Below are 24072 nucleotides of genomic sequence, written 5' to 3'. Positions count from 1 at the left end.
TTATGGCTTAAAGAGCTCTTGTAGATGTATATAGGAGTATGTATGTGAGAATGGGGGCAAGGGGTGCTTATTGTCATGGGACCAATAATGATTAGAATTGACTTTTTTGTAGTAACCAGGTCATATTCTTTTGGATACCCAGATAAATTTGACCCCTGGCTATATGTTGTTGGACTTCTGTCCTTGCTCAGCAAAAATTCAGAGATGAATTATTCCTATGTCCAGACCAAAGTCACTTTTCCAAGGTAAAGAGGAAGACATTACCAGCTTGGGGAGGACCAGGAAGGATCTCCTGTTGAGGTGGGATTTGAATTGAGTCTTAAAGGAAGGTGAGGTAAGGGAACAGAGTATTCTAGGAATGGAAGGGTAGTTAATGCAAAGACAAGAAGAGCAGAGATGGAATATTGTGTTCTAGTCACAAATCTTTTAGAAATATATCAGGGAGGGGTGGCTAGGTGGCATAGTGGATAAAGCACCAGCCCTGGAGTCAGGAGTACCTGGGTTCAAATCCGGTCTCAGACACTTAATAATTACCTAGCTGTGTGGCCTTGGGCAAGCCACTTAACCCCATTGCCTTGCAAAAACCTAAAAGAAAAAAAGAGAAATATATCAGGGAGAGTCATGGCCTTGGGTTATGTTAGATGAGGGATACAGAGTTCAGAAGGAGCCGGTTTTATGCTAAGCAGTGAGCCAGATTGGGAGCTGGAACATGATTAAATAGCTGTATCCCCTTGGTTGAGTGATTTAATCACTCTGAGTCTTAGTTTCCTCATCTGTAAAATCAGGATTTGGCACTATACTAGTCAGCCAGGCTGACATTCAGTGACCATCTTCCTGCTATTCTGTGTCTTTGAGGTTTCTTACAGCTAAGCATAGGGATTAAAGTCATTGTTTTTATCTCTCTGTCCTTCAGATGAGCAGAGCATCCTTCCGTGTAAGAAGGAGGAGCTGCAGTGTGACAACGGGCTGTGCCTGCTGAACTGGCTACGCTGTCACTACAAGAAGGACTGTAGTCGAGACTACATGTCCATCAAAATCACCTGCTCCAGTAAGTCCTCTTCCTCACCCCACACCCTGAAGGGACCATCTCCTGAACTCTAGGCCATCTGGTGTGGGTTCATCACTTTCCAGTCAAACTCTGAGTTTGATGCTTTGGGAAGAGAGTTGTGTTTTTATTAAACACATCATAGGTTTTGCCAAATAAATTAATTCAATAGGGGGTGCCCAGGTAGGGCAGGGAGGGGAGGGAAAGGAAAAATTTTGTGGTATAGTGAAAAGAACACTCGACATGGAACCAAAAGACCCTCAGCTCTGCTACTTACTAAAGGGTGGGATTTTGGACAAGTCATTTTAACTTCTGAATCTTGATCATCTTTTAATGCCCCTTTGGACTTTTTGTCCCATAGTCATCTCACATTCAACATGTCCAAAATAGGATTCATTGTCCTTCTTCCCAAATCTTCCACCCTTCCAAACTTCCCTATTATTATTAAGGACATCAGGCTCTGGACCTCACTGTTCATTCTCACCTCCTCCCTCACAGTCAGTCTCGTATCCAGTCTGTTCCCAAGTCTCCTCATTTGTATCTTCACAGTAAAATAACTCATATTTCCCTTTCTTAGTTCAGGCCTTCATCCTGGGCCACCTGGAGTATGATAATAACCTATTAACTGGTCTCCCTATGTCAAGTCTCTCCCCACTCAAGCTATAGACCATCTACCAGAGTGAGATATCTAAAGCACTTGTCTGACCATGTCAGCTCCCTGCCTCCCCCAACTCAGTGAGCTTCAATAGCTCCCTATTACCTCTGTGTTAAAATATAGTCTTCTATTTGGCTTCTATTTAGTCTTCATCCCCTGTCCCCTTTCTACCTTATTTATACTTTATTACCCTTAGCGTGGTCTAGAATCTGTCTCTGATGGCTTACTTACATTCCAATGAACACAGCAAATGAGATAATATTTGTAAAGCATTAGCAAAGGGCTCAGTATGTAATTATTGGTGGTTTATAAGTGATAGCAATTATCATTTTTGCTACAATTACTACTAATAGTACTGTTATTATTATCATTATCATTATTATTATTATTGCCATCTCCATTCTTGTTGCCTTCATACTTGCAAAGTCCTTCCCATACCTAGAATACTCTGCTTCCCACACCTCAGTCTTTTCATTTTCACAATATCTTTTAAGATTCAGTTCCGGGGCGGCTAGGTGGTGCAGTGCATAAAGCACCGGCCCTGGAGTCAGGAGTACCTGGGTTCAAATCTGGTCTCAAACAATTAATAATTACCTAGCTGTGTGGCCTTTTTGCCTTGAAAAAAACCTAAAAAAAAAAAACAATTCAGTTCAAATCTTACTTCTATAGGGGGGTTTTTTTGGTGCCCCCCCTTCCAGTAGAGACAACTTAGTGACACAGTAGATAGAGTTCTGGTTCCAGAGTTAGGAGATACTAAGTTCAAATTTGGCCCCAAATGCTTCCTAACTCTGTGACCCTGGGCAAATCATTTAACCACTGTCTGACTTGGTTTCTTCATCTGTAAAATAGAAATAATCATAGCACCTTCCTTTCTGAGTTATTGTGAGGAGAAAACAAGATATTTGTAAACTATTAAACATTGTATAAATGCTAGTTATAATTATGATGCTTTTCTAAAATTACTTTCACCTCTCTCCGTCTCTCTTCCTCCCTCTGTTCTCTCTAAATCATTCTCCCCTTCCTCTCCCTCCTTCCTCCCTCTCTCTGTCTTTCTCCCCACTTTCTTTCTTTCTCCTTCCCCTCTCTCTTTCTCTCTGTCTGTCTCTCTCCTTCCTTTCCCTTTCCCTTCTTTCTCTTTTCTCTCTACATATATGTGTGAATATCTATACATATCATACATGCATGTGTAAATACACATACATATCTCACATATTTATATGCTGCCTATGTCTACTTTTTGAGGGCAGAGATCATATTTTTACCTTTCTCTGCTTTGTACATAAGTTTGTTAACCAACTGGGTAACTGGCTATTCTATAAACTGGAAACAATAATACCTGTACTACCTACCTCACTGAGTTCTGTGTGGATCAAAAAATAATCCATATTGGGGCGGCTAGGTGGCACAGTCAGGGCAGCTGGGTGGCCCAGTGGATAAAGCACCAGCCCTGGAGTCAGGAGGAGCTGAGTTCAAATGTGGCCTCAGACATTTAATAATGACCTAGCTGTGTGGCCTTGGGCAAGCCACTTAACCCCATTGCCAAAATGCAAAAACCTGAAAAAATAATAATAATCCCTATTGAGGCTTTGACTTCCTACCCCATTATGAGTAGTCATGGGTAGAGAAGGGTTGGAGATCCAGAGAAGGTCTAGCAGGGCATCAGCCTTCTCCCTTCTCCTTCAACTAAAGGCATGGGAATTTATCCTGGGTGTCAGACAGCAAACACCATGTGGACTTTTCCAAAGCCCTTTCTGAAGCCCTGCTGGCTCTCAGACAGATGATAATCTTCCAGGTGAAGGGTCAGCCTGTTGAGGAAGACTTTGGCAGGAACTTTGCAACCAATGAATAAGAGAGAGAGAATGTGATTGTAACAGAACAATCTATTTCCTTTTCCTTTATAGAGATAGATGAATAATAGAGGCATCCTTAATTTCAAATTTTATCTGCATTTTTTACATTTTCTTTATCACTTTTTAAAATCTAAACAACAAAATAATGAATCAAGCCCTAATGACAACTTTTATAGAAGGTTTGCAAAGTTATATATATGTGTGTGTGTGTATGTGCATGTACACATACACACACACACACATATATGCATATATCATTCCTGTTTTACAGATGAAGAAACTGAGGCTGAGAGAAGTTACACTGCTTGCCCAGGATCAATCAATTAATAAGTATATGAGGGGGCTGCTAGGTGGCGTACCAGAGTTAGGAGTACCTGGGTTCAAATCTGGCCTCAGACACTTAGTAATTACCTAGCTGTGTGGCCTTGGGCAAGACATTTAACCCTATTTGCAAAAATCTAAAAAAAAAAATAAGTCTATGAGGCAGGATTGAAATTCAGGTCTTACTGATTCCAAGCCCAGAACTTTTTCCACCATAGCACCGGCTGTCCTTTATCTTCCCAATATCCCAGGAAACACCAGGAACTGTTTACATTATTTGGGAAATGAACTCATAGGCCCTTTTAAATAATAATTAAAACCAACAACTTGCATTCATATAAAGGCAGTGTTGTATAGTGGGCAGAGTGAAGTCAGAAAGACCTGGTTGCAAATCCTGCCTCAGACATTATTATTAGATTGAGTCTGGCTAAGTCCTTTGATCTCTGTGCTCAAATACTTCCCTAAGATTTAAGGAGGTGTTATGTGGGAAAAGTATCGGACTTGGAGTGAGGAGTTTTGGATTCACTTCCTAACCCTATAACTTATTATCTATATAACCCTGAACAATAACCTCACAATCCTCACTGGGCCTCAATTTTCTCATCTGTGAAAGGAGGGATTTGAGCAAGATGTGTCCTTCCCACTCTGAATCTATGATCTGATGATCTACCAAGTCACACAGAGGGGATACAAGAGAAGATAAGAGAAGATATACCCTCTTCATTGGTGGAACAATTTCCTATAGTAGGAGGCTAGGTGCCCATGCTGTAGAAATCACAGGGTTTTCATATGTGTGTGTGTGTATTTATATATGAATATATGTATATACACATGTATGTATGTATAAATACACTGAGTATTGTATATGTATAAATGTATTGTGTAAATATCTGCATACACATTTGTTGTATATGTATGTGTGTTGTTTGTGTGCTCATATGTTCATGGGTGTACATGGATATATAGTGTTTAATATTCTGAAATGGGCAGTTAGCAAAGTGGAAAGAGAGAGAAGGAGGCTTGGAGACAGAAAGACTCATCTTCCTGAATTTAAATCTGGCCTCAGATACTTACTAGCTGTATGACCCGGGACACGTCACTTCATCCTGTTTGCCTCAGTTCTTTATCTATAAAATCGATAAGGAAATGACAAACCCCTCCAGTCTGTTTGCCAAGAAAATTCCAAATGGCATCATGAAGAGTGAGACATGACTGAAACAACTCAACAATAACAACAACAAATTTTAAAGCACTCTCATAGAATCAGAGAATGATGGATAGGGCCTTAACACTTAGAATGGTAAATAGACATTTAAGAGTTGGAAAGGGTTTTGAAACATAGCGTTCGAGTTGAAAACGAACTGACAAAAACTAGGTGGCTAACAAACATTGCTGACTGATTTGTTAAGTGATAGCCTCTTAAAATACAGTGTAAGGGTGTACTTCTGGTGTGATGGCTGCCAAACTCTCTTCAAGGTTGCTCTCCATTTTTGATGTCTACCTTCACCCAACTCTTCCTTGAGACTCCAAGAAGCAAAGCATGACCAGCATCACCACCTGTCTTAGCAAATGTGATAAGCTAGGTTGAGGGTGACCAATGGACTTGTCAGTGAATGAGGAGGATGGCTACCCCAAGCACATGAAGACTTCCCTTGGCAGAAAGGGTGGATGAAGACAATGTGTACCAAGGACCATGTAGAGCACTTAGGGCTTGGTCAGACTTTGAAGATTCCCTGCATCCTGGGCCATCTCAGGTCATCTTGACTTTCTTCCCACCCCTGGACTTCAATGACTACGAAAGACTTTTTGCAACTCTACCTCACTTAAATCCAATTCACTCACAAGTCAAGATACTACTGTCATTGGTCCACTTTAAGAACAAAGAATGGAAATAACAACAATGAGTGTTGTATAGCTGTATGTTGTGTGTATGTGTGTTTGCATGTATGAATAAACTTAAGTAAACTGCAGTTAGATAATATGCTGCATGGTAAGACACATGCATGTACCTGGACACATGTGTTTAGTAACTTTTACAACATCCCTCTGAAATGCTATTATTGGCCCCACCTATGGAAGAAAAAACTGAGACTCAAAATGGTTAAATGGGCTCTAGTGGGTCACACAGTTAAGTGGAAACCAGGTCCCCCTGACTCCAAGTCAGTCCTCCATCCACTATACCATCCTCCTATTTCTAGTTGGGAGGTCCCTTTCAAGGCCTAAGAAATTTTTTTCTTTTTTTTTGTCTCCCAATATAGTTTAGACATGGGAGGAAGGCAAACTTCTCTTAATAACAAACCTTATTTTGTTCTCCTTGGTCTTTGTTCTATCTTGAGTTTCCTAGGAAAGGTTATTGTTCTCACCTCTTGACAGACAGATGAAAGAAAGGAGGAAATCTTCCAGAAATTCTGCCCTTTTTTAGAAGCCAACCAAAGGCTGGGAGTGGATGACCAGAACTGCCAACAGTCTCTTGGACAAGCTATTATGAGATTGGCAGTATATTTTCACAGCTCTGCAGACCTGCCTTAACTTTTGTCCCCACCATGACAAACAGCTGAACTGCTTGGAGAAGGAGAACTGAGGGAAGGAGGAAGAGAACTGGCCAATCTGTCGCCACCTTGAAATTAGCATTAAGGTTTTTCCAGGCCTGTCCTGGCCAAAAGGACAAGGTTGTCAGCATCCATTCCATCAAAATAGGCCTGACTGGCTCTGGCGCCATTGATTATGGCCAGTCATTCCCCAGAAGGAGCCTCCAACCAGTTTTTCATAGCACACACAGTCAAATCTCCTTTTCCAGGGTCATCTTTAAAAATAAGATTATTTTGGCCCAGCACACACAATGAAGAATGTTGGGTGTGAGACAGGGGGAGATACTATGACAGTAGCATAAACCAAGGAGGAAAAAAAGAAAAGTTGATTTGGCCCTAGAAAGAAATTGTAACCCTTAGCAAAGAGTAAAAAGGAAATGCCAGATCTCAGACATATCTATTAATGACAGAATGAATTAATAAGCAGGCATTTATATATACTAGACTCAGAATGAGGAAATCGGATTCATGTCCAGCCTCATTTAACCCTTTGAACCTCAATTTCCTTAACTGAAAAAAGAAGAGGTTTAGTCCCTAAACTCTGACATTCTTTGTTTTAAAGTCCCCTATAAGGTAACATGATATTCAATCAAGCAATAAATTTTTATTAATGACCTATTATATGTCTGGTCATTTTCAACTCTCACACTATGTTCTGAGGTCCCTTCCAATGCTTCTGTCTACCATTCTAAGCATTAAGGCCCTTTTCAGCTTTAACATTCTCTTATCCTAGGATAGTGCTTCAAAAGTATTGAACAACTGAAAACATATAAATAAAAGAGTTGTGATTTCTATAGTATGAAGACTTCTAGCATGAGAATTCCTTCTACCAATGAAGATTGCATCCAGTCTGTGTGATTTAGATCATCAGATCATGGATTTAGAGTGGGAAGGGACCCTTAAAGGTTATTTTGTCCAAATTCCTCCTTTTACAGATGGGGGCTGATAGCTGGAGTAGTGGATAGAGTGCTGGGCCTAAAGTCAAGAAAATGCCTCTTCTTGAGTTCAAATCCAGCCTCAGAAACTTCCAAGCTGTATGTCTCTGGGCAAGTCACTTCACCCTGTTTACCTCAGTTTCCTCATCTGTAAAATGAGCCAAAGAAGGAAATGTCAAACTATTTCAGTATCTATGAGAAGAAAAGCCCAAAAAGAGATCAGAGTCAGACATGACTAAACAGCAACAAAGTGCCATCCTGTTTAATTACCCTCCCCACATGCATACCAGTGCCTTTATCTTTCTCCCTGATTATTAAATCTTAGCCATGAATTCTTCAAGTTTTTTTTTTATTCAGGGGAAAAAGAGAAGAGGGCCTTCTCTATTTAATATGTATAAGAATTAGAGCTGAATAGGAAAGGGAGGAGTAGCAGAGAAGCTGGGACTTTCCATTTAATTACTCTTTATCTCTGCCCCTTCAGCTCCACAGGGAACCCTTAGGGGAGGGAAGGATCTGAAGCAAGCCCAGGATAGAGGAGCATAAAAAGGAAATGAATATTAATCCAAATTAATCCTACTGCTCCCAAGTAGGAATAGAATTGTAGACTTTCAGACCTGGGAATCTCCCATTAAGTTCAAACAACTGTTCAATAGCAACACCAGCAGTCATGTTCCATTTCTGCCAGAATACTTCCAGTGGCAGGGAACTCTCCACCCTTGAGGTAAATGGTTCCATTTTCCAAAGATTCTGAAATCTCATCTTCCATCTGAGTTCCTCCCAGTTACTATCTTTGGCCAATTTCTCTTCTTCTGGTGGTTTCCTCTACTCCCATGGGTTCATCAATCACCTCTGAGCTCATGATTTCCCAATCTATACATCCAGAGCTAATCAATTCCTCTCCTGAACTCCACCCCCACATCTCCAAGTGACTGCCATTATACAATTCTGTCAAGATATACCTCCAGTTCAATTGTTATCAGCAAGCATATATCAGTGCCTACTATCACTGGGGATATGATGGGGATACAAAAACCAAAGGGCAGCAGTCCTTCTGAGGGAGTGTAGTTTCTGTCAGTACCTCAGATTCAAGTATTTAAAATGGGACTGACTCATCTTCCTCTGAAAACTTGCCCTGCCTCCAAATTTCCTTTAGGGTACTGATGTATACCCATAGAACCCAAACCTATAAGCTATCTTTACTTCTCCCTTCTCCCCCTCCATCCACTAAGCCCTATTTAATCCTACCCCCACCTTTTCCTCTCACTTAGCCATCAACCAAGGTTCTCTGGAACAGTGTAACAGAACCTAAATTAAACCTTCCAACCTCCAGTCTCCCTCCTCTCTCCATAACACTCCCTGATCAGGACTCTTCTTTGGTTCACCATTGATTTTGAGATAAATTTCAAATTTCTTTGACATTTGAAGCCCTGCCTCCACAACCTGAGTCTCGCCCACCCTTCTAGATTTATTTTTGATATTCTGTGCCAGCCAGATCAGATTATTAGCTGTTTCTCTCTTGGCTTGTCAATCTTCACTCTTTCTGCTCTTCAGCTGCCTTCTCTCCCACCCCCACCCTTGTGCCCCACCCCTTTATCATTGTCATTATCAATTTATCATAATCATATCCCATATCCTATTTTGAGGAAAGACCCAGACCAGCTCTATTTCATTCTTTGGACTCTGTCACCATGCCTCTGCTCTGGTACCCTCTCTTCACTTTTCTACTCCCTTCCTCCTTAGAATGTAAACTCCCTGAGGGGAGGGATTGTCCTTTGGGAGGGTGGGGGGGATTTGTATTCCCCATTATAGGATTCAGTACTATTCAGTAATACACAATAAGTAATGATAAGTAAGCACTTAATAAATGTTTACTGACTTGAGTGCCATTATGCTAATCATCTCCCATACCAAAATATATTCAATTGTTATTTCTGCCTATTGAAAGCTTTCTCTTTCAAGTTCCAACTCAGGGTTATTCCACAAAACCTTGTTTGGCCCTCTGTCTAAGAGGAAAGATTCTCTACTCTTTTCTAGAGCATTTCTCATGACTCCTCCCTTTGTCACATCTCATTCTACTATATATCATACTTATCTTTCTATGTGTTTTAATTCTCCTAATAGAATATAAATACTTTCAGATCAAAGGCTAAATCATTTTCAATCTTACTGTATCCAGGGCTCAACATAGGGCTTTGAACATTGTAGGCAATTAATTAATTTTTATTGAGTTGAATAATTGAACCAAAATATGCTTCTGTCATTTTCCTGCTTTCGTCACCACAAAGAACAAGCATTTTCTCTCATTCACTTAGCAGCCCTTTGAATACTGGGAGTCAACAATAAAGTCATTCTCCCAACTTTCCCCAAATTTGGAATAGAAGGGACTTTAGTCCATCCCATTCCATTTACAAATTTGGAGATTGAGGCAATAAGTGGCAACAACATACTAAGGAGGAGAGTAGAAAAGTGAGGAGGGGGTACCTGAGCAGGGGCATGGTGACAGAGCCCAAAGAATGAAATAGAGCTGGTCTGGGTCTTTCCTCAAAATAAGGTTTGGGATAAGATTATGATAAATTGATAATGACAATGATAAAGGTGGGCACAGGGATGGGGTAGGGGAGAAGTCAGAAAGAGTGCAGATTAATAAATTGTGCCCAGGTAGTAAAGATGTGATTCAAATTTATATTCTCTGACTCTGCATTCAGTTTGCTTTCTGGTGGATACCACACCACTTCTGTATTCTATCATACACAGAAACCATTCCCACTAGACAGACACATGTTCTGTTTCCCAGAGAAGAACCCAAAGGTCAGAGTCCTCACCAGGAGATGTATACCTTTGTTATCTACAATTATTACCAAAAAAAGGAGTCTTCTATTCCATTTCAAGGCAAAATCTGTTTGCCAACTGTGGCCAGGCCTCTTTGTGGGATCTGCTGATCCCCTCTAGCAGTTAACTTGGGCCCACCATGCTGACAGCCCTTGAACAACTTATCCCACCTCTGTCTAAATGTATCAGATGTAACTGTGAACACCTGGAGCCCTTAGTCATTCCTTGGAAGAGATCTGCATTCCCATTCTCAGGTCTACAAAGAACCTTCCTTCTTATCCAGACCTCCAGCATGGGTTGTCAGGACACCCAAGTCAACAATCCCTGGCATAGCTTTGTTTCCTTGAACCAAATCACCTTGTCTCCTTGAAACCATAACTTTTACTGTACAGCTGTCACTGAGAAAGCAGCCTTGAGGCTCCGAAAGTACTGTACCTGAGAAAAATAACAAACACACACACACACACACACACACACACACACACATTCATACACCCCACATAAGACATGTTGTCCTTCATATCTGAAGAGGACCAAAATGTCATCATGATGTCAAAGTCAAGGTACAGGACTATGGCTGATCAGATCAATATAAGCTTGAAAGGCTTACAAATAGTCCACAAGAACATTTGGAGAGAAGATATAGGCTGCTAGGGGACACAGTGGATAGAGCGCTAGCATTGAAGTCAGGAGGGAGTTCGAATCCAGCCTTAGATACTTGCCACTAACTAGCTGTGTAACCTTGGGCAAGTTATTTAACCCTGACTGCCTCACATCCAGGGTCATCTCCAGTCGTTCCTGATTCATATCTAGCCACTGGACTCAGATGGTTCTGGAGGAGAAAGTGAGGTTGGTGACTTAGCATAGTATCCCCTCATTCAAATTCAGTTCACATGTTTGTCATAGCATCACCTCCCTGATGTCATGATCTTCTTCAAAAATGAAGGACAGAGGATAGAGCATTGACCCTGGAGACAGGAGAACCTGAGCTTAAATCTGATCTCAGACACTTAATACTTGCTTAGTTGTGTGACCTTGGGGAAGTCATTTAACTCCATTGCCTTGCAAAAAAAAATTTTAAAAAAAAGAAAATGAAGGACAAAAATTATTATTATTATTATTATTATTATTATTATTATTATTATTATTATCTCAAAATGAGTGCGTCTCATTTCTTTCGCGCTACCATAACTCTTTGCTTATAGAGCAAATGCCTTCTTTGATGGAGGCATACCATGCTGGGTAGTCCTGTGCCAGTGTCTCCCATGTCTCATAATCAACTACAGAGTTCTTCAGAAAGACCTTGAGAGTGTCCTTGTATTGCTTCTTCTGGTCTCCATGTGAACACTTGCCCCCTGTGAGTTCTCCATTAAAATAGTCATAAAATTGGCAATTGAACAGTGTGGTCACACACTTGGTGAAAACCACCCTCACAATCCGATGATAGCCAGCAGAGCTCAAAGGCATGTAGCAGAGACAGAGCATCTCCTCTACTAATTGGAAGTCATTAAAATGAGACTGCATCTACCTGAGTTAAGAACTCCTGATGCTGGTTATCTGACAAATCAATTTTCTCAGCCTTTCTGTCTTCAGGTCAGAAATCCTTTGCAATTCTTCAGTCAGATCACTCATATGGGCCTGTGTACCCTGAAAATTGTTCCCTAGTAACATCTGGAATCCTTCCCTCATCTGGGCTTCAGTATTTTCTAGTTCCACAGAATGTAAGACCTTAAAGATCATCCAGTTCAATCATGAACTCCTCTGTAAAATGAAGAGGGAACAAAGGGTCAGAGTGGCTAAGGGACTTATCCACAAACATGCTTCTAGTAATGTCAGAACCAGGCTCAATGCCTGGTTTCAGCTCTAACAGCTGAAAACTGGCACCCTTTCTATAACATTTCACTTTTCTCCCATCTATAGCACACACATGACCTTTGCATGAGCTCCTCTGACAGTCAGGAAATACTTGAGGAAGACAAAGTACTATCTTCACATTTCTTCAGAAGAACATAAGTTGTAGGTAGGGTTCCCCACTATGTGTCTATGGGTATCAAGAAAAAATGGAAATTGAATTGAACAAGTCATTTTGGTAAAAGATGATTCCCACTGGACTCTAGCTTGACTAGCTTGACTTGGAGAGTCTGACTAAAGATATCCCCATCTCTACTATTAAGGGAAGATACCCAAGGAAGAAGTCTGGGTCCTCTGACCCTCTTCCCCAGTTCTGGTACATTGAACCGAGAGAAGCAAAGAGCAACAAGAACAGCTGTTTGTGTGTTTTTCTGCTTTCCATACAAAGACAGATTGCCGTCCTTGTCCTTGCAATTCAATATGACATTCAGTAGTGGAAAACACCCAGTGGACACTAACAGATGGCTTGAAAAATATTTCTTCTGGAGGTGCAGGTTTTTAATCATCCTCCTTAAACCAAGTTGCAAGCCTGTTCTGCTAGAACAGAGAGCTTCTCTGCTTTCAGGGCCCTTCGCCCCCATGAACTTTTCCATGGTGACCACAAAATTATCTTGCTGTCATTTTATGTACTCATCCACCTCCAAGTTTTGCTGGTCAATGATCTACAGAGCTGTGTCAGTGAGAGAGAGAGAGAGAGAGAGAATGTGGGTGAGTTTGGGGGAATGCCATTCACCAAATTCTCTACCCTACTGGTGTCCAGTGGCCATCCCCCATTTTGTGAGGTTTTTCCCCCCACTGATCAACCTCCCTGCCCCAAGTCTCTTTGTCCTCCAGTAGATTGCCCCATTTCCCACCCCACCCCCAACAGCTAAGGATTTTGTTTCATACTTAACTGAAAAAGAGAGACAATCCACCCTGAACTCCGCTACCTTAAAAACGAATCTTCTACTTTTCTCCAATATCTAATGAAGAGATGACCCTTCTCTCCACTGCTGTGTGTGCCCTTGATCTCGTCTCCTCCAGCAGATTGCCCTCGGGGACCTTAAGTCTTTCTCTATATACTATCCGTTGAGAATGCTCTGAGTTTGGCATCACTAAGATCAGAATTTGAAATTTACTAGTTGTATGATGCAGGGAAAATCATTTAACCTCTATCAGCCTCAGTTTCCTCATCTGAAAATGAAGATAGCAAAAGCAACAACCTCCCAGGGTTGTTGTGAACTCAAATAAGATTGCGTTCATAAAACATTTTGCAAAAAATTCAAAGTGCATTTATATATAAATGCAGATTATTATTATTATTATTATTATTATTATTATTATTATTATTATACTCATTCCTTCCTTGCCACCCAACAAACAACCCTACTATATCAGCCTCTTATCTCTCTTCTCTTTCAAAGTCAAAGTCCTAGAAAAAGCTGTCTTGACTCTGTCTCCTCTCATTCACTCCTCAACCCTTTTGCAGCCTGGGTTCTGACCTCATCACTCAACTAAAATTGCTGTCTCTAAAGTTACCACCGATCTTTTAATTGCCAGATGTGATGGTCTTTTCTCACTTTCCTTCCTTCTGGATATCTGCATCATTTGTCACTCTGTTTCTGTCCTATATCCCTCTGAGGGTTTTCATGACATTGATCTCCCTTGGATCTGCTTCTCTCTGTTTCACTGTTCCTTCTCGGTCTCCTCTGATGGGTCATATGATCATCAAAAGCATAATTGTGGGTAGAACATGAGGTTCTGGAATGGGTTCTTTTCTATTCCCTTTCTTCTCTCTTATTTCTAGTGACATCATCAATACCAATACTATCTCTATGCAAGTGACTCCCAAATCTTTATATCCATTCTTACCAATTAACTCCAAACCCCCCTCACCAATTTTCTATTAAACATTTTGAACTGGATATCCAATTTAGGCAAGCAAATTCAGTAATCTCATTTTAAGGAATCTTAAAACCAACATGATCTACATAGATTTAATCATCTTTCCCCTCCTTCAAACTTCTTTATTTAAATCAATCAGTAAACATTTATAAAGCACCAAGTAGTAATGTTATAACAGTCCTTCCCTCCAGGAACTTATATTTTATTTTATTGGAATACAAATATTACATATAAGTATATATAAATGTGCATATGCATGCATATATAAATTTTGTGTATAATATATTCATAGCTACATAAATGTTATGCAAGTGTATATGTATGTGGATACATTGTGAGTATACATAAATGTGTGTGTGTGTGTGTGTGTGTGTGTGTGTGTGTGTGTGCATCTATATAGTTAGGTGGCACAGTGGATAGAGTGCTGAACCTGGAATCAGGAAGACTTATTTTCTTGAATTCAAATTTAGTCTCATACATTTAATAGCTGTGTGACCCTGAGCAAGTCACTTTACCCTTTGCCTTGGTTTCCTCATCTGTAAAATGAGTTGTAAAAGGAAATGGCAAGCCACTCCAGTATTTTTTGTCAAGAAAGCCCTAAAATAGAGTCATGAAGAATCAGGCATGATTGAAAAAATGGTTGAATACATTTATGTAGATATACATAACACATGCATATACACAAAATAAAGATGGTGAGGCTGGAAGACCACAGGAGCTGGGAGGATCAAGAAAATCTTAATATAGAAATGGCCTGTAAATTGAAGGAAACATTGGATTCTGTGGCATGAAAGTGAGGAGAGAAAATGCATTTCAGCCATGGAGGCCAGCCTGTGTATGGAGGTAGGAGATCATGATGTCTCTGAGAGGCAGTAGACAGCCACTTTGGTTCAACCACAGGGAGAAGCATAAAGGAAAGTCAAATGAAATAAGACTGGAAAGGTAGATTAGGATCAAATTGTGAAGGCCTTTCAATGGCAAACAGGGTTTTATTGAAGTAGGCAGGAACTGTCATCCTGCCAGTCATTCATACTCATTCTGCTTCACTCTCCATGGCTAATCAGTTGTCATTCTCTTCTCTTCTTATTTCTTCTTTTCTAGTATATCATCTTTATTCCGTTCTCTCAGTTCACATAGCCACCATTCTAGTTCAATTCCTTATCTTTCCTCACCTGGCTTATTCAAGTAGCCTCCTCGTGGGTTTTTCTTTCTTAAATCTCTCCCCTTCTCCAAATTATCCTCCATACAACTTCCAGTGAGATTTTCCCAAAGCCCAACATACTGTCACTTATGCATAAAACTTAAGTAGCTCCCTATTACCTCTGATTCAAATATAGATTCATTTGTCTGCCATTCGAATTCATTCACACCTGAATCCAACCTAACTTCCCTGTGTTATTAGAATTTACCGTCCTCATTCTTTGTGACTCAGCCAAGCTCTCTCTATTCCTTCTCTTCATACACCATACTCCATCTCTAAGCTCTATGTCTTTGTCCAACCTGTCCTGACTAGAGTGCACTTCCCTCCTTACCATTACTCTAAGAACATCTTTTAAATTCTTCAAATCTTAGCCCCAGAGTTTCCACAAAAGGCTTTGCCCCTGATTTCCTGGCCTTCTTGTTAGTATCCTTCCTCAAAAAGTTTTTGGATATAGTTCTAAATGTAAACACTGTATGCACATTGTATATCCTTATAAACGTGCATGCCATCTTTCACAATATAAAATGAGCTCTTTGAGAACAAGTATTATTTCTTTATATTCCTATTGACCAGCACAGAGATGGAACCTAGATAACAGATGCTTAGAGAGAATTTTCATTCTAGAAGTCCCATATGCTAATGAAATCACAAGTCTGGATACCAACTCCCAACCACCATCTTCTCCAAAATTATTTGGAAATTAAATAAAACCTGAAAATAACCTAGAAGGACAACAATAGGGGAATGCTTAAATATATTATGATATATTAACATAATAGAATTAACACTGACAATGAAAAATCTTAAACACTGGAAATAGATTTATGAAATGATGCAAAGAAGAAAAGTAGAACCAATGTCACAATGCAAGAGGAAAAGTAACAGAGAATGAGTGAATCAAGAATTCTAATGGAAGTTCAAAGAGAAGAATTTAAAAGTTTTATTTTATGCAATCATAATAATTAAATTAATAAGGCAGTATAACATGGTGGAGAGGAAGATAAATTGATCTGAAGCAGATCCATTCAGTTCTCAGAGGGCTAGGCAACTTTTTGAGACTCAAGTTGATGTGAAGCTATTGATCTGTACTGATAAAAGATTGTTCCTTAGTTGTTTTTTAAGTTGTGTCCCAATCTTTCTGACCACTTTTGGGGTTTTCATGGCAAAGATACTGAAGTGGTTTGCCGTTTCCTTCTCCAGATCATTTTACGATGAGGAAACTGAAGCAGGCAAACAGAATGAAGTGACTTGCCCATGGTCACACTGCGAATGTCTGAGGACTATTTGTGCCAGATCTGTGATAGAGCCTTCCACACTCATAATGGTCTGATCAGCCATTGTCAACACATTTGATCTCAGCATAGTTATGTATTTTGGTACTCTCTGAGAACAGTGGGCAACAACCAACCAAATGTATGAGATCAGTTTTGAACTCAGGTCTTCCTGACTCCAGGACCAGCACTCTCTCCACTGAACTACCTTGCTGCTTTTGGTAATAGGAGTTCCCTAATAATAAAAAAATAGATTCAATCCCTATCCCTACTTAATTCTAGTCCTCTTTAACTCTGTGATGAAAAGATGTTTTCTTTTCATCCCAGTGCTAAATATTTTGTGCTAAACTTGGACCCAATGAAGAATTTCATAAAGGAACTATTATGGTTGCAGTTCTAACCTATAAATGAACCCAAAACAACTAAATAACAAATAAACCTTGCAGAAAACATGTATTTTTTCCAACATAAGATCCCATACCATTTTAGTGCCTTCCTTCTGAAACCATTCCCAATATATAATATACCTGTCTTGTTTGTTTAACATGTTGTCTGCTCCTTGATGGCAGGGACAGTTTTCGCCTTGTTTGTATCGCAAGCTTTTATCACAATGCTTAGTACAAAGGAGTCATTTAACAAATTCCTAAATGAAATTAGTTTTTAACATGTTCAAAAAGAAGTTTTTAATCATTTAATGCAAAAAATAATGCAAATAAAGCCAAAGGTGAAATGAAGGAGGAAGGAAGGAAGGAAGGAAGGAAGGAAGGAAGGAAGGAAGGAAGGAAGGAAGGAAGGGTGGAAGGAAGGAAGGAGGGAGGGAGGGAGGGAGGGAGGAAAGAGGGAGGGAGGGAAGGAAGGGAGGGAGGAAGGAAGGAGGGAGGGAGGAAGGAGGGAGGAAGGAAAGGAAAGGAGAAAGAAAAGAAAAAAGAAGAGAAAAGAAAAGAAAGGAAAAGGTAAGAAAAGAAAGAAAAAAAAGAAAATTAAGACTTGTTCCTCCAAACAGGTAATTACCAGGTCATGGACTTTTCATGATTTCTTAATGGTTCTCTTTTAACCAATAGCAAATATGGGCAGAATGGCTAAAGTTAGGTTGTAAATTAAAGCATCTTAACATTAATTGGTTTTAGATTTTTGTGATACCTTTAGAGGTAACAGGAGACACATACATTAGCTAAAGCAAAATGGGACCTGGGAATTGTTGCTCTTGGGTTGTCATACTTACTATGATGTTACATTTATCATGTAAAGTTAGGACTGGAAAGGACCTCAGAACATAGCATATTGTTGTTAGAACCATAGGTGCCTTCAAACATTGGAATGCAAAGCACAGAAAATCAGAACCTGAACACTGAAGGTTAGAACACGCTCTTCATTGTAGAGACAAGGACCAGAGAAGAGGAATAATTTTCCCAAAAGTCCCAGCTAGTATTTGGCAAAGCTAGCACTTTCTTGACTCCTTTTTTCTACGTTCTCCATTATACTGTAATGACTATTAAAGGTAATTTTACATTTTACAAAGTTTTTACATATCTTATCTCATTTGATCCTCACAATAATCTTGTAAAATAGGAGCTATTATAGAATCTCTGTTTTAAGTTCAGGAAACTGAGGCTGACCAAAGTTAAGTGACTTAACCAGAGTTAAACAGAGTCTAAGGTAGAATTTCAACTGATTTCAAAGACCAGCATTCTATCCTCTGTACCCCCCAATACCTTAGCTATAGTTTATTTGACTCCAGGATCTTCCCTTTCTGGTTAGGAAGGGGCCCTAGATTCACAGGCAGATGGGGGCTAGATGTAGATGCATTTACCATGCTTTAATCTCCTCAATAAGATTGGAGCTTTCCTTAGGAGAGATCCTGCACCATTTATAATAGATACCAAGGAGGACTGAAAGATACTGGTGCATGGCTGAGAGGATTTGCCAGATGTCAGCCCAATCCTTGGAGCACTACTTGCAAGGAAAACTATTTTCTCCTGTAATTAGCAGGACACTTTTATAATGGAATCAATTAATATTATTCTCAAGCAGCTGTTGATAAAGCAAAGAGAGAGTAAAATGCGTGCATTCATGGATGTTCCAGAGTTCTACACAAGTACTGACACCCTTTCATTGGAATGGGATTGTCTCGCCATTCCTTCTTGTTCAGGGTAAGACACCAGTCTCACTTTCTCCTTCAGAGCCATCTGAGTATTATATCCAGATATGGATCAGTATGACTGGATATGGCCCTGGATGCAAGACAGTCAATATTAAGTGACTTGTCCAAGGTCACACAGATAGTAAGTCAAATGTCTGGGGCTAAATTCAAACTCCCAACCTCCTGACTCCAAGACCAGTGCTCTATCCACTGCATCACCTAACAAAGCTCCATCTAGCTACTCTGGGAGGTAAATGCTATTATTACTACTACTACCATTATACAGATAAGGAAACTGAGAAGACAGAAATTAAGGGTCTGGTCCAAAGGCACAGAACTAATCAATATTCAAATCACTCAGGTGTTCTGAATTTCAAACTCACCAATCTGCTTAGTTTTCACAAACTGTGATTGGTTATTTATTGAGTGACTTTTTTCTCCCAGAATTTCAGTTGTAAACCATAGAATAATAAAACCATTTGCAATCTAGATGTGGGAACTTGCTATCATATGCTTGATTGTCCCTCCATAAAAATTCCTTTGTCTGCTTGATTAATCAGATAGAATGTTGCTGACAAAGCTGCACTATAGATCTCGTTTCATTCATTGGGTGTTTCCACTCCCAAAATCAAAGAGTACTGGGCTGAACTGAAAGATGGGATACCTGCTTCTTGATACTTAGATGCTGTGTGACTGGGATAATGCTCCTTGTGCCACTTGCCTCACAGAAATGGAAAGAGGGCCCAATGAGGTTCTTTTATGTGAGGCACCTTAGAAGTGTAAAGTGTTACAGACCCATCTGTTGTGTCACAGCCAATGAGACAACGTTTGTGGGGCATGGTGCCAGAAGAGTTTTCCCGTTGATACGTTTGGGAGGCATTCATTCATTTCTTAATTTCTGTTCTTGTCCTTTAATCACTGTCAGTCTCTATTTATATGACTATTAGTTTAGATTCAGACTCAGTCTATCACTATGGCTGGAACTTAAGCTATCATCACTGGTAGGGTTTAGCCTTGTCAACAGGATTAGAGCTAAATTAGTGACAGAAGTAGACCTAAGGTTTAAACTTGGTAGCCTAGAGAAACTTATGGACCCCTTTCAGAATTTTGTCTTTAAATGCATAAAATAAAATACATGAGATTACAAAGGAAACCAATTACATTGAAATATAGTTTTCAGAATCTCTGTATTTTTTTTAGTTTACAACCCCCCAAATGAAGATTCCCCTGTGTCATCATCAGGCTTAGTCTGTCACTAAGGTAAAGCTTTAATCTGTGGCAAGGGTTAGAGGTCAGTCTGTGACCTGGGTTTGGGCCTATTTTCTGAGAGTGGAATGAAGCTGAGGGACCACACCAATGACCTTGGCCTCATTAACTGTTACCAACTGAGCTCACCAACCTCAGACGGATCCTAAAAATAGTGAAGGTAGGAGCATCTGATCCACTTAAAGGTAGATCAGATGGAAAGGCAGTGATTTCAACTGTCTGATATTCTCTGAGTTTCAAACATTCCAACTTCTTTCCATTTCATTATGCAAAATAAACTGACAGTGGATTTACATATATACCTTTTTTTGAGTTTGAGAGCCTGCCTAGAGTGAGATGAATTTGGATTTTGCAGATGACCACCAGTTAGACCATCAGTAAGAACTTACCTTTGTGGGAGGTGCTTGGCTATTAGGTTTATTCATTGCCTTTTTTTGTTTTTATTTTGCAAGGCAATGAAGTTAAGTGGCATGCCCAAGTTCACACACCTAGGTAATTATTAAGTGTATGAGGTCAGATTTGAACTCAGGTCCTCAGACCCCTAGGCTTAGAAGCAGGTGATTTGGATTCAAATCCCATTTCTCGCACTTGCTAGCTATTGTTGTTATGCAAGACTTCATTTTCTCATCTGTAAAATGGAGAGAATTATTCGCTACAAAAAGCTAGGAGTTCATGAGTATAAATATACCCTGCATTGTTATCATGCCTTTACTGTATTTAAAAAATTTTAAATCACCTGATGATGAACCTTCAAAATTCTCTTTCTGTCATGACTCAAAATAATAATTAATAATAATATCATCTGCCCTTCTTAGCTCATGTGAGAGAAATATTTGCAGCCTATATAAATGTGAGTGATGATTATTTAAGTAAAATATGACCTTGAAACACAGATTCTTAGATCCTGGAGGGATTTCCCAGGTCATCTAGTTCAAGCCCTCAGTGAAAGGGAATCTTCTTTAGCATCCTAACAGGGCCATCAGTTAGTCAATCAGTCAGTCAAGAGGCTTTTGTAAAGTGCTTGCCATGTGACAGGCCCCTTGCCATGTTGCTAAGGGCTAGTGATGCAAAAAATAAGCAACAACAGTCCTTGCTCTCCAGGCGCTAACATTTTTAACAGGAGAGACAACTTGCAAATAGCTACGTACATTCATAGAGGTAGTGTAAATGGACGATAATCTCAGAGGGAAACCATGAGCAGTGGAGGGTGGAGAATGAGGGAGGGGAATGGAAAAGATGTTTTTGCAGAGGAACTTAGTCTCAAAGAAAGCTTGGAGACAGAAGTGAGGAGAGCGAGCATTTCAGGAATATGGGGTAGCCACAGATCTCTAGTCAGATACTGTGATACAAAGGGAGCTCACTCCTGTACTTTCCACCTTTTAGTCCTGGTTCTTCCGACAAGGGCTGAACAGAACAAATTTAGGCCACATTGCCACTATACAGGTTTATTTGTCTTTGTTTCCCCATCCTATTCACAAGTCAATTCAGTAAATAAGGGGAGATGGCACGTTAAGGAGGACTGGCTTCTCTAGTGTGAAGGCTTGCCAGGTCTTTTTCAGGGTTGTTCATCTGCCTTTGGTGTCCACCCAACTCTCACCTATGGCTCCAAGAAGTTGGAGCAGGAAAGCAGTCACATTCCAGTAAAACCATCTCCATTAGATGGGGCTAAACCAAGTTGAGGGTAACCAATAGACCTTAATACTATCAATGAGTTAGGGGGATATCTACCCCAAACACATGCTTCTCCTAGCAGGATAGGTGGATGAAAACAATTTGTGCCAATGACTGTGGAGTACTTAGGGTTTAGTCAGACACACCAGGGTGATTCACTGTATCCCAGGCTATCTCTGGTCATTTTGATTTTCGTTTTATCACTGGTCTATGGTAACTCCGGAAGAGAATGAAATTGATGACTGTACAAATCTGCCTCACCAGTCCAATTCACATGAGTCAAAATAGCACCCCATGATGTCATTGGTCCTCTTCAAAAACAAAGGACAAACAAAAACAACCTATGTAGGAGGATCTGGACTAGGAGATGTTGATGCAAAGAATTTAAATAATATAACTTCCATACTAAAGGAGCCACATTCCCACCAGGAGAAAGGAAGAATAAGGATTTGATATATACACAAATAAACCCAAAGTAAGTTGTGGAGTAATAGGAAGAAAAGGTAGATCTGAAGTAATTGCATCAGGAAAATTAGAGAAGAAAGAAAAGGAAAAAAGGCAGTGGATAAAGTTTAGGGTTTAGAGTCAAAAAGACCTGAGTTCAAATCCAGTCTCAGACACTTATGTATGACTCAGAAAGTCACTTAACTTCTTTGTTCCTCAGTTTCCTCAATTGAAAAATAGGGATCATAACAGTTTTTATCTCCCAGAATTGTTATGAGGGTCAAATGAGATAATATTTGTAAAGCTCTTAGCACAATGTCTGGTACATGGTATGTACTTCAAAAATACTTATTCTTTTTCTCTTCCTATCTCTTTTTTAACTGGGGGCTCAGGGAAGGCTTCATGGAAGAGGTAAAAAGTTGTAGATTGAGGAAAATGAAGAAATTCCTGGGACAGAAATGAAGAAGGGAATATATATTCTGGGCATGGAGAATGGCAATCCTCTATGCCCTTGGAGACCGATGATAAGAGTCTTGATTTGTGTTCCTTTATTGATTGTCATTTAGATTATTATCTTGTCTTCCCTGTCTAAATCAAAGCCATCATTAAACCTCTCTTCCTTACTCTTCAGAAAGAAGGGGTAGATAATTTCTTTGGAGAAGCCCTTTGGATAATACAGAAGGGCTCTCCTTTCTGTAATATTTTCCCTTTTACAAAAGCCCTTTCCTCACAATAGCCTCTTGTGGTGCCAGAGTGCAGAAAGCACAGGATATTTAGAGGGCTTGCTATTTTGACAATGGAGTAAATTCTTAGTGTAGGAGCTCTTGCAACCAATCCAGATCAAAACCCATTTATATCCTCAAGAAGACTAATGGGGTAGACAATGTGCAAGCATCATGTCCAAAAAAGATATATTATACAGGATAAATTGGGGATGATTTCATAGGAAAGATACTAGCAGTAGGAGAGGTATAACAAAGAAAGGCATCTTGCAAAAGTGGGATTTGAGTTGAATCTTGAAGGAAGCCAGAAAAGCCAAGAGTTAGAGATGAGGAGGCAGTGGTCCAGGAATGAGAGAGGACATTCTATGGAAAATCATGAAGTGGGGGAGATGTTGAGTTGTGTGAACAAAACAACATAAATAACATGGATTGTAGAACATGTGTGCTCAAGGGTTACATACAAACATTCCTTTTTCAAAAATTCTACAAGCTAAAGCTGTGTTGACCTTTGGAAAGATTTCTTTCTTGTTACATTGACTACCTCTTCTCACAAATTCCAGAAGCAGAACATAATTGGGACTCTTCTTTTACTTACTGGCTTTATCACCAAATCTCTGTGACCAATGCCAGCACAACTGGAATGGTTCCCAAGGGTCTGATGCTGGAATCCTTGAGAGGCAAAGACATTTAATGTCTAGCACCTTTTCCCAGCAGTGCTTATGTATGCATCATGTAATCCCCTGACATTTGTAAAAATATCTGCAAAATCAGGATCTGGTACAGAGTAAAGTAAGTAAGATCAGGAAAACAATCTACACAATGACTGCAGCACTTCCATTGGAAAGAACAAAAAGCCAAAACAATTCAGGATAATTATAATGAGCAAGAAGCTTGACTGTGGAGGAGAGTTGAGAAAATGAACCTTCCTCCCTTTGCAGACATGGTGGATTATGGTTGTGAATATTGTATGTACTGTCAAATTCAGTTGATTACTTTGGTTGTATTGTTTTTTCTCCTCTTTTTTTATTCTTTGTTTTAAGAAATGAATCACTCGGTGTGGCGGGGTGGCTAGGTGGCTCAGTGGATAGAGCACTGGCCCTGGAGTCAGGAGTCCCTGAGTTCAAATCTGGCTTCAGACACTTAATAATTACCTAGCTATGTGGCCTTGGGCAATCCACTTAACCCCATTTGCCTTGCAAAAACTTAAAAAAAGAAAGAAATGATTCACTAGATGGAGGGGCAAAGATATTTGGAATTTACAGTGATATAATAACAAAAAATAAAATTTAAATTTATGAATCCTGGATATGATATGAACCTTCCCTCTTGTTTTATTGAC

At 39.8% G+C, this 24072-nt stretch overlaps 1 protein-coding gene across 2 annotated transcripts in view; it reads left to right on the top strand.

Annotated features, from left to right (window-relative positions):
* Positions 1 to 24072, top strand: part of BEAN1 (brain expressed associated with NEDD4 1) — a 102315-nt gene that overhangs the window by 17103 nt on the left and 61140 nt on the right. Inside the window, exon 2 of one of the 2 annotated variants that reach the window (XM_074203188.1) lies at positions 914 to 1048. In XM_074203188.1, coding sequence (XP_074059289.1) covers positions 914 to 1048 — 135 coding nt within the window. Of the gene's footprint in view, positions 1 to 913; positions 1049 to 24072 lie in introns of those variants that run through there. The other variant, XM_074203190.1, reaches the window with a different exon arrangement.

Source organism: Macrotis lagotis, chromosome 1, assembly GCF_037893015.1.
Source record: "Macrotis lagotis isolate mMagLag1 chromosome 1, bilby.v1.9.chrom.fasta, whole genome shotgun sequence".
Taxonomy (NCBI): Eukaryota; Metazoa; Chordata; class Mammalia; order Peramelemorphia; family Peramelidae; genus Macrotis; species Macrotis lagotis.
Note: the sequence above shows the minus strand (reverse complement) of the source record. Positions and strands in the feature narration are given on the sequence as shown.